The sequence below is a fragment of the Sinocyclocheilus rhinocerous genome, unplaced genomic scaffold (genome assembly GCF_001515625.1).
Source record: "Sinocyclocheilus rhinocerous isolate Xijiao unplaced genomic scaffold, SAMN03320098_v1.1 scaffold1297, whole genome shotgun sequence".
Classification (NCBI taxonomy): domain Eukaryota; kingdom Metazoa; phylum Chordata; class Actinopteri; order Cypriniformes; family Cyprinidae; genus Sinocyclocheilus; species Sinocyclocheilus rhinocerous.
This window is the reverse complement of record NW_015660891.1, coordinates 12,401-23,433: the sequence shown is the minus strand read 5'-3', so window position 1 is coordinate 23,433 and position 11,033 is coordinate 12,401. Positions and strand designations below refer to the sequence as shown.

The window sequence follows — 11,033 nt, the reverse complement described above, 5'->3', positions numbered from 1 at the left end:
ATGATTAGTTTGATTTTTTATTCAGTGTAAGTTTTTTTTTTTTGTATTTAGTATGTTTATTGTTATTTATTTATTATTTTATTATTTATTTCGTATTTTTAATATTTTATTTTAGTGCATCAAAATAGACCAAATCAAAATGAGAAATGTTGCAACTAGCGGAAATTAAATTAAAATAAATATATAAAGTTGATTTTATTTCAAGTAACATGTTTTATGGTTTTAGTTGTAGTTAACTTGAATAATCCTGAAACAAAGATTATTTTGGAGTACATTTTACAAAACAATACTATTTATTGTTTTTTTTGTAATTCAAACTTTCATGTTTAATTACATGTGTTGCTTGCTATTTCTTTGTAATGGTTGGTGATATTTACTGTTTTTTTTCCAGTGCAAAAAATGACTCATGATACATCAGTTTCCATTTAGCATAGTACATTTTGCTCATTAATTCCCCCTTTTTTATTGTAGTAATCTTTCAGAGAACAAGTTTTCTTCACTCTCTCAAGGGATTTTCGACAGCCTTGGCTCTCTGAAAATACTGTAAGTGTTTTGTTTTACTTTGCATCATTTGCACATAAAATTACAGTGGAAGCACAAATGGCCACCTAAAATAAATGCAGATTATTAATGTCTGTGTTTACGCGCTTCATATTCATTAACTTCATTAACACTCGAGATAAGGTTTTGAAACACTTGGCATGTCTCTAGACATGTTTATGCTTGATAGGGGCCATCCAGAATTTACCCTCAGACCTGAATTTAATGCATCTGTTGACCCACACTCTGTCGAAAGGAATGTTCTTGTGATCTTATCATTGGCTCTGATGGAGTTTTTATGATTTTTGAACATGCTGTATACATTTTTAGGGAGTTTGATAGCCCTTATCTTCTGTGCGACTGTAACCTGCGATGGCTGGTGGTCTGGATCAAAGAGAAGGCGATCGGGGTGAAGGAGACTCGCTGCTCGTTCCCTCGCTCCCTACAGGGTCAGCTGATAACCTCGCTCAGGCCCGAAACACTCACCTGTGGTAAGAATACACACTCACTATCCACTAACTTCTGTTGTTTTATACTGAAACTAAAGATATTTTCTAACCTTCACACAAATTATATTTTATTTTTATTTGTTTTTTCTTATTATTCTGCTTTTCTTTTTTTTGTCTTAAAATAGTTTTTTTGTATTTTATTTTCTTGTAAACTTTAGAAGTTATTTAAATGTAAATTTAATAATAGCAATAATGTGTTTATATTTATTTAAATATATGAAATATATTTCTCATTATAATCAGTAAATATTCGTATTAATATTCCAATAATCAGTGTTTATTTATTGTTTGATTTTATTATTGTATTTATTTTAAATATTTTTAATTAGCTTTTTATATTTTTGTATTTCTGATTATTATTTCTGAGTATTTTAGGATTAATTGTATTATTTTGTCTATATATTTGTTAATATTTTGATTTAGATTTTATTTTCACACTTTCTGTTTTCATTTTAAATTTTATTTTATTTTTTGTAATTTTGTTGTGTGTTTATGATATTTCTCATCATAATTATTAAATATATGTTTTAGGATTTGGTTCTAACAATGTGTTATTTTAGTATTATTTATATTCAATTATGCTATTTCCTAATGTATTTTCAGTTTTCCTTTTAATGTTAGTTTAGGGTTTAGTAATTTTGTTGTGTGCTTATTTTTATTTATTTATTTATTTTAATATTTCTATTCAGCTTTATTAAAATGTTCTTTTCTTAAGATTTGCTTTATTTTCTTATGTATTTTTATTTCATTTAGTTGCTAACATAACATTTCTATTTTTAATTTTTATTTCAAATCATGAAACCGTTTATAATAGTTTTAGTTTTGGTTAACAAACAACACTGCATACATGTGCAAATAGGTCAGGTTTTGCCTAAATTGTTAGCAAACAGAAACTAGATTAAAGGAGATAAGTGCCTTATTTTGTTATGTTTTAATGACATTGTGCAACATGTAGTCTGATAAGAGTAACCAGACCTTACCTTTCCATGACCTGTGACACATTGCACGTTAAATCTCTAATCTTTTATAGTAAAATTACACTGTTTCTAATAGTCTAATATCTAAATTAGTGGAAAAGAATACATGATTGGTGATTGAAAAAAGCTCAAAACCATTGATTTCCTGTTCTTTTACTAATACAGACATGCTCTCCTCCACCAAAAGCAAAGTAATCCTGCTATAAAAGACCTTCAGCCTTGGTTCAGGCCTCCCGTTTATGTTGATTTTGGACTTTTGTAACCATAGCTTGTGCAAGAACTACAATGAAACTGCTCTCGGATCACTCGTTAATGTCAGCTTTTGCACATAGCAGTCATCTGTGGCTCACCACAGTGTTTTTCTTCCTCTCTCTTTTGATTTTCTCCCTTCTCTATTTTAGACGCTCCTCTAGAGCTTCCCTCCTTCCAGATGACTCCGTCCCAGCATCAGATCGTCTTCCAGGGAGACAGCCTGCCGTTTCAGTGCATGGCCTCTTTCGTGGACGAGGACATGCAGGTTCTGTGGTATCAGGACGGGAAGATGGTGGAACCTGATGCCACTCAGGGCATCTACATAGAGAAAAGCATGGTGCAGAATTGCTCTTTAATAGCCAGGTAATAGAAGCCAGCTATGAAGGAGATACCAAACCCAATACTGACTGCAGAATGGCTTTTCTGCACACTAGACATGCATGAATCACACTGTGAACAGTGTTTGCCTTGGAGCTTGACGATACATATACCTGAAATATAAACTCACACTTGATCTATCAGCATTGTGCTGGAAAATGCCAGAACTTAAAAAAGCCATGCATTGTTCTTAAAGGAAGAAAAATGTAGGTTGTATATCCTGCCAAAGCATCCTTTTGAATACCGGTGCTATTTTAGTAGTATTTGTACTAATTATAGTATTTATAAAAATAAAAGCTAATTCAAAATATTCATATTTTTAGTTTTCTTGTTTATTTTAGCTTCAGTTGTAGTAATTCTATTTTATTTATTTTTTTAAACAATTTTACTAGTTTTGTACTCCTAATGAGACTTTTATATATATATATTATATATTTTTTAGATTTTACAGTTTTTTTATTTTAGCAATTTTAGTACTTCATCTAAAACTTATTTATTTAAAGGCATTTATTTAAAAGAAACATTTCTATATCTGTCTGTCTGTCTATAATGTGTGTGTGTGTGTGTATGTGCGTGTATATATATATATATATATATATATATATATATATACACATATATATGTATGTATGTATATGTATGTGTGTACATGTATGTCTGTACACGTGTGTGTGTGTGTGTGTGTGTGTGTATTACTGAGTGATAAATTCGTAATCTTGATTTTTTCTTTGAGATCAATCTATATGTTATCTAGCAAAAACTGTAGCTAAATTATTTCTGTACAGCTCATTTATTTTTCAATTTTAGTACTTTAACTAAAACTTGTTTCAATTAGTTTTCAAGGCACATTTCTTAAATTTTAGGTTTTCATATAATGTTTATAGTCCCCCCCCCCAGCTTTATTTCAGAAGTTTTGTAATGGTTTTACTTTTAGTTTCAAATAACAATAACACTGTTAAATACTCATCTGTATGCTAAATTCATAATCTTGACTTTTCTCCCAGAGCAACAGTTTTTGTCTCGTTTGATTTGTCCTCACACAGCGCCTTGACCATTTCCAACATCCAGCCGGGATTCACGGGGAACTGGGAGTGTCGCGTGCGCACCAGTCGAGGAAACAACACTAGGACGGTCCACATCGTGGTTCTGGAGAGCTCTGCCAAATACTGCTTGCCAGATCGGGTGTCAAACAACAAGGGGGACTACAGGTGAGTCCAGTGCACATCTGATCATATGATGCTGTTCACAGTTTGGAGTCGCTAAAACTTCAGTGTTTTTGAAAGTCTCTACTGCTCACCAAGGCTGTGTTTATTTGATCAAAAATAGAGTAAAAAACTGAAATATTATTACCATTTAAAATACTTTTTTATTGTAATATAAATGTAAAAATGTAATTTATTCCTGTGATGCAAAACTGAATTTTCAGCAACATTACTCCAGTCTTTAGTGTCACATGATCCTTCAGAAATTGCTCAGTTAAAGTAAACACAAATCTTTTTGAGTACAAGATAAAAATTGACCCAGAACACTCAGTGGTCACTTCCTGTTGCTGACTTGTGGCCGCGTGTGTGCATGTGTGTCGCGCAGAATTCTGGAAGTCAGTGCGGGTAAACGGATGGTTGTTCTGGCACAAAACCTCTCCTCTCTTTCTCCTCTGTCCTTCTGCTGAGGGAGGAGAGTTATGGAGACTAGCCATCCTCTGATTCTCTAGGGCATGTGGGTCTCTGCTGGGTTTGTGGAAGGAAGTCACCTACAAAAATACTGTGATGATACCCTGGTACTTTGGAATAACCATGTCCATGGTACCGAACATCTCAGTCTCACATAAGAAATATTGAAACGTCATGTTTTAATGTGATTTTGGAGATTCTCGGTTGAGTGATGCAGAATACTGAGGTAGGGATGGAGGCAATATCTTGAGATATTTTTCATTACAGTATCGTATGAATTACATTACATAGAGTGATTGTTTGCAGAATTTATTAAAAACAGGGTGTGAGGATAAGCAAGGCTTTGTGCAAAAATGCATTCCTTCATTTCCCCTGCAATTTTCAGTCGCACTTTACTTTAAGGTCCAATTCTCACCATTAACTAACTATCAACTACAACATGTGCCTCAATAAACTCCTGATTCGCTGCTTATATTATAGTTAGTAAGGTAGTTGTTACGTTTAGGTATGGTTAAGGGATCTAAAATATGGTCATGCAGAATAAGGCATTAATAAGTGGTTTATTAAGTATTAATAAACAGCCAATATGCAACCGATCCTAAAAAACCATACATCAATGGAAAGCTTATTTTCAGATGATGTAAAAATCTCAATTTCAAAAAATTGACTTTTATGACTGGTTTTGTGGTCCAGGGTCACATATGCTGATTTGCTGATTTTCTAGCATCAAAAATGTCTTCACTTTCACTTTTGGTCAATTTAGTGCAAGCTTATTGAATAAAAGTAGTAATTCCTTTCAGAAACATCTCCCTGATTCTAAACTTTGCTTTAGTAAAGGTGTTAAAAGTAAAAAAAAAACAGTATAAATATGATTAGCATAGATTTAGATCATTGAATCAGTTGTGTATACATTGCTGAAGATATCAAAACAATGTCTTTTTTAGCTCTTTGCTGCACTCTAGTGGTAACAGATCTAAGTGCTAAATATTACAGCACAAGCTTAAACTTTCATTTATTTTTAGACTTTTTTTATTGCATATTCTGTTAAATCAAAACAAAGATATTCCCATTTAAGGCTATTTATTTCTATGCAACATCACAGACAGATTGGTACTTCCTTTGTCGTGCATTAACATGTATTGAACGTGTCTGTATGCAGATGGCCTCGGACACTGGCTGGCATTACGGCGTACTTGCCCTGTAAACGGCAGGTGAGCGGAGCTGGCATTTTCTCGGGCAGCTCGACGGAAGATCGACGTGCGTGGAGGCGATGTGGCCGCAGTGGACAGTGGGCAGAGGACGACTACTCGCGCTGTGAATATATGAAAGACGTCACGCGTGTGCTTTATATCATCAACCAGGTAGATAAGTGTAACTTTGCATTGGGCAAAGCAGTTGAGCCATGCAGTATTCTGTGTTTAATCCTCATCATGCACCTTTTTTAGTGGTTTATGTCAGACATAATATTTGATTCTTCTGTGTTTGTTCTCATTTTCTTAATTTTATTTCTTTTTTCCCTCGTATGTCAGATGCCTCTGAATCTGACCAATGCGGTTCAGACGGCGCAGCAGCTGTTGGCTTACACCGCAGAGGCGCCCAACTTCTCTGACAAGGTGGATGTGATCTTTGTAGCCGAGATGATCGAGAAGATCGGCAAGTTTGCCGAGAAGTATAAAGAGGCGAGTCAAATCAAATCAAGTCATATAGGGTCTGTTTTGATTTTTTTGCACCCTCAGATTCCAGATTTTCAAATAGTTGTATCTCAGCCAAATATTGTCCGATCCTAAAAAACCATACATCAATGGAAAGCTTATTTTCAGATGATGTAAAAATCTCAATTTCAAAAAATTGACTTTTATGACTGGTTTTGTGGTCCAGGGTCACATATGCTGATTTGCTGATTTTCTAGCATCAAAAATGTCTTCACTTTCACTTTTGGTCAATTTAGTGCAAGCTTATTGAATAAAAGTAGTAATTCCTTTCAGAAACATCTCCCTGATTCTAAACTTTGCTTTAGTAAAGGTGTTAAAAGTAAAAAAAAAAACAGTATAAATATGATTAGCATAGATTTAGATCATTGAATCAGTTGTGTATATATTGCTGAAGATATCAAAACAATGTATTTGTTAGCTCTTTGCTGCACTCTAGTGGTAACAGATCTAAGTGCTACATATTACAGCACAAGCTTAAACTTCCATTTATTTTTAGACTTTTTTATTGCATATTCTGTTAAATCAAAACAAATATATTCCCATTTAAGGCTATTTATTTCTATGCAACATCACAGACAGATTGGTACTTCCTTTGTCGTGCATGAACATGTATTGAACGTGTCTGTATGCAGATGGCCTCGGACACTGGCTGGCATTACGGCGTACTTGCCCTGTAAACGGCAGGTGAGCGGAGCTGGCATTTTCTCGGGCAGCTCGACGGAAGATCGACGTGCGTGGAGGCGATGTGGCCGCAGTGGACAGTGGGCAGAGGACGACTACTCGCGCTGTGAATATATGAAAGACGTCACGCGTGTGCTTTATATCATCAACCAGGTAGATAAGTGTAACTTTGCATTGGGCAAAGCAGTTGAGCCATGCAGTATTCTGTGTTTAATCCTCATCATGCACCTTTTTTAGTGGTTTATGTCAGACATAATATTTGATTCTTCTGTGTTTGTTCTCATTTTCTTAATTTTATTTCTTTTTTCCCTCGTATGTCAGATGCCTCTGAAAAAAATTAACTTAAATGATTTTAGCAAATGGCTGCAATATAACAAAGAGTGAAAAATTTAAGGGGGTCTGAATACTTTCCGTACCCACTGTAAACACTTCAACAGTCATTCTGAGACAAATCACATAAGGCCTCATTTCCAGGGAATTTAAAGCAGACGGGACCTCAAGATGACAAAATAACAAGATATTTATTTTATTGACATCCTCAGCTGTTCAGTGAAAAACCAGGATTCCCACAGTCTTAGAAAACTTGGATATTTAGGAGAATTAAAAAAAATTGAGAATTTAAAAGTAAAAAGTGAAAAACGTTTAAAATTTAAAAGTGTGATTATTATTATTTTTTTTTTATTGTACATTTTGAAAAATAACTCTGATTCAAATGTGCTCTCAGTTACCAGTATGTTTGTAATATTTATATAATATGATAGTTTTTATTTTTGTATTTATATAGTTAAATATAAATAAGATAGTAATATAATATTTAAATTTCTTTAATATTGCTTCTTTTATTTCTGATTTAAGTTTAATTTTAGCTTAGACTTATTTCAGTTATTTACCAATGCAGCACTTCACATTTTTCATTTAAGTTTTTCATCAAATATTCATGTTTTTATTTTATTTATGCATTATTTCAGTTAATTATTAGTAGTCTCAGTCAAAATTGTCAGAATTTTAAAAGTGTTATTTCCAGATTTGGAAAATTAATCATTAAAATGAATAAAAGCTTAATGTTATTCATTCGTTCGTTCGTTCATTTCTGTTTTGGTTTTATTTTTAGTACTTCAGTTTAAACTAACAAACTAGAAATGCTGCCTTGGCAACTACTTGAATTAAATGCATTTTTTTTTCTTCTAATAATTAGTTAGTTTTATTTCAGCTTTATTTCAATTACTGAAAATGATTTTTATTAGTGTTAGTCTTAGTTACACAATAACACTGTTGAAAACTAAAATCTGTTATGCTAAACTTAACCTAAAATGTCTAATATTTATTTTAACTGGAAGAGCTCGAGTAAATAAAAAGCCTTAATGAATGCTGTTGTGTACAAAGGGGCGTCTTGTAGTCAGAAAGGTTGAGAACCGCCCATTTAAAGCACCTGTTGGCCACCTCGGTTCGTGACTCTCCTCATCTCTGGAGAACAAACAGGCTTTTACGGTTCAATCAGTGAGGAGAGGCGCAGATAGGATTTGGACACTGGGCCACAGAGGAACGTAAAAGCTATTTTGCAGGATCAGGTTGCACTTCACTTAGTGTTGAGGGGAAATGTTATCATGTAACACCTGCGCAGGGATCTGGTTCAACATCTCACATATTGCAAGGGCACCTTATTAAATTTGACTTGCCTCACGATTTTGCATCGGTTATGTGATTTTGTTTAGGAATTTAGTAGTGCTGTCAAACGATTAATCGCGATTAATCGCATCCAAAATAAAAAAAATTGTTTATGTAATATATGTGTGTGTACTGTGTATATTTATTATGTATATATAAATACACACTCATTATACATTACACATTATACATTTTGAAAATATTTACATGTATATATTTATATAATTTATATTATATATAAATATATTTAATATACACATATAACATATTTTTCTTAAATATATACATGCATGTGTGTGTATTTATATATACATAATAAATATACACAGTACACACACATATATTATGAAAACAAAATCTTTTATTTTGGATGCGATTAATCGCCATTAATCAGCCCTAGCTTTAGTCTCTACCTCTGCCAGCTCCATCTTGGTCAGTCATCTACCTGGGTACAGAAGCCAAGCCTCCCTCAAGACTCCTCCTTCCCTTGTCTCTGCTGTAGGCCTGCTCCTGGTCCTGGAGGCGCGCCGTGGGCGGAGCTAAAGGTTGCCGAGCACTTGAGCTCTGATTGCCAACAAAATACAGACATTTGATGCCGTTTCACTTACTATCTGCAGTTCTGAATCATGACTGGAAGATTAGGCCTCTTGATATATATATATATATATATACCTATGCAAGTATTTCAGTTTTGTGCATTCTAACAGCAATGATAAATATCTCTGAATCACTGGAAAAATAGTAATGTTTTACATTACTTCAATTGGAAAACTTCAATTGGATTACAGTTCAGGGTTAGTATGTTTAGACGAGATGTGTGCAGATTATAAAAATAATAAATTCTATATTTTTTTCAGCAGTTGAACAGTTTATATAACTTATTTAAACTGAAAAAAGTGTCTTTAAAAAAAGTGTCTTTATGTTGAACCCTTTATATTTTAAACCATTTTCAAACACAAAATATAGGTTACACTACTTCTGCTTCCAAAGGCTGCAATTATGTGATCAAAAATAAAGTGTAAACATTAATATTGTGAAAGTTTTTGCAGTTTTCAAAAGCTATTTCATATATGAATATGTGAATATTTTAAAATGTAATTTATTCCTGTGATCAAAGCTGAATTTTCAGCATCATTACTCCAGTCTTCAGTGTCACATGATCCTTCAGAAATCAGTATAATATGCTGATTTACTGCTCAAGAAACATTTCTGGTTATTATGAATGCTGAAGACAGTTGTGCTGCTTCATATTTATGTGGTAACATAACCGTGATACATTTTAAATGTATTTTAAATAGAAACCTTGGACCCACTTTATATCAAGTGTCTTTAACTACTATGTACTGACATTGAAAGTAAATATAAAAAATACCTGGATGTAAATACATCTGTAATTTATTTCTGTATTCACATCTTTTAAACCAACTTCTAGCCCTTAAACCTAACCAAATCACCAAACCTGTCACTAACCTCAACCAGATCCCACCTCAATAACAGCAAAAGTGTTTTGCAATACAACATGACCAAAATAAGTACATTCTACATAATAGTAAAAGTAACCTCAACCAGATCCCACCTCAATAACAGCAAAAGTGTTTTGCAATACAACATGACCAAAATAAGTACATTCTACGTAGCACATAGTTAAAGACGCCTAATATAAAGTGGGAACAAAATATTTTGTAACATTATAAATGCTGTCACTTTTCACCAATTTAATGCATCCTCGCTGATTAAAAGTGTAGATTGTTATGGAGTAGTTTGAAGGAGACCTGGTGTTCACAGTCATTCAGTAACATGTGCATGATATTGTAATCATTCTTCTTTCCTCTCATCTGTTTCACCAGAACTCTCACAACATTGCTCTGGAGGCTCATGCCATCAAGGCCAGCAGCTTCAATGGAATGACCTGCACTCTGTTCCAGAAGCTCTCACCGGAGCGCACACCCGTGGCCCATTTCTCTCCCAGAGACCCCGACATCAACCCGGAGCGCCAGCTCAGCTTCAAATGCAACGTGACCAGCAACCTGTCTGCACTGGCTCTCAAAGTAAGCATTTCGTCTCGGGTACTTCCGGTTAGGGTTGTGACGATGAGGAAATTTTCCCACCGGTTAATCGACGTGTGACCGCACCGGTAATACTGGTATCACTGTGTCTTTTCCTTGCTTTCCTTCGCTTATAAATAGCTTGTAAATCAGGTATCACTGCAAAAGAAGCACTCAAACTGAATATTTCCGAGTGTCAAATTCCTTTTTGTGATGTCAAACCTGTGATAAACTCTTATTAATGACATGTGGCAGATGGAATGGGATAAATGTCATGAAAATAAGCTATATGAAACAAATCCTAGTGTAAGAAAAAAAATTTTTTTACTCATTTTAAATCTAGGTACGACCAGGTTGTCTTTACAAGGAGTCTTTTAGGTCACACAAGATTTACACATGGATATTTATTAAAAGGTGTAGAACCACCATCATGCCTTACTTGCCAAACGAAAATGACTGTGAAGCATATTTTATTGGATTGTACTGTTTTTAATGTAAATAGACGATGGTTTTATTCAGAGGTGTGTTTAAAGGGATGGTTCACCCAAAAATGAAAATTGGATGTTTATCTGCTTACCCCCAGGGCATCCAAGATGTAGGTGAC

At 33.9% G+C, this 11,033-nt stretch overlaps 1 protein-coding gene across 1 annotated transcript in view; it reads left to right on the top strand.

Moving 5' to 3' along the window:
• LOC107726071 (adhesion G protein-coupled receptor A3-like) overlaps positions 1 to 11,033 on the top strand; it is a gene marked incomplete at its 3' end in the record, with an annotated part of 50,603 nt that overhangs the window by 27,173 nt on the left and 12,397 nt on the right. The window contains exons 5-12 of the mRNA XM_016535546.1: positions 472 to 543; positions 871 to 1,031; positions 2,428 to 2,641; positions 3,700 to 3,864; positions 5,486 to 5,687; positions 5,856 to 6,034; positions 6,671 to 6,872; positions 10,232 to 10,432. Of these exons, the coding sequence (XP_016391032.1) occupies positions 472 to 543; positions 871 to 1,031; positions 2,428 to 2,641; positions 3,700 to 3,864; positions 5,486 to 5,687; positions 5,856 to 6,034; positions 6,671 to 6,872; positions 10,232 to 10,432 (1,396 nt within the window). The remainder of the gene's footprint in view (positions 1 to 471; positions 544 to 870; positions 1,032 to 2,427; positions 2,642 to 3,699; positions 3,865 to 5,485; positions 5,688 to 5,855; positions 6,035 to 6,670; positions 6,873 to 10,231; positions 10,433 to 11,033) is intronic.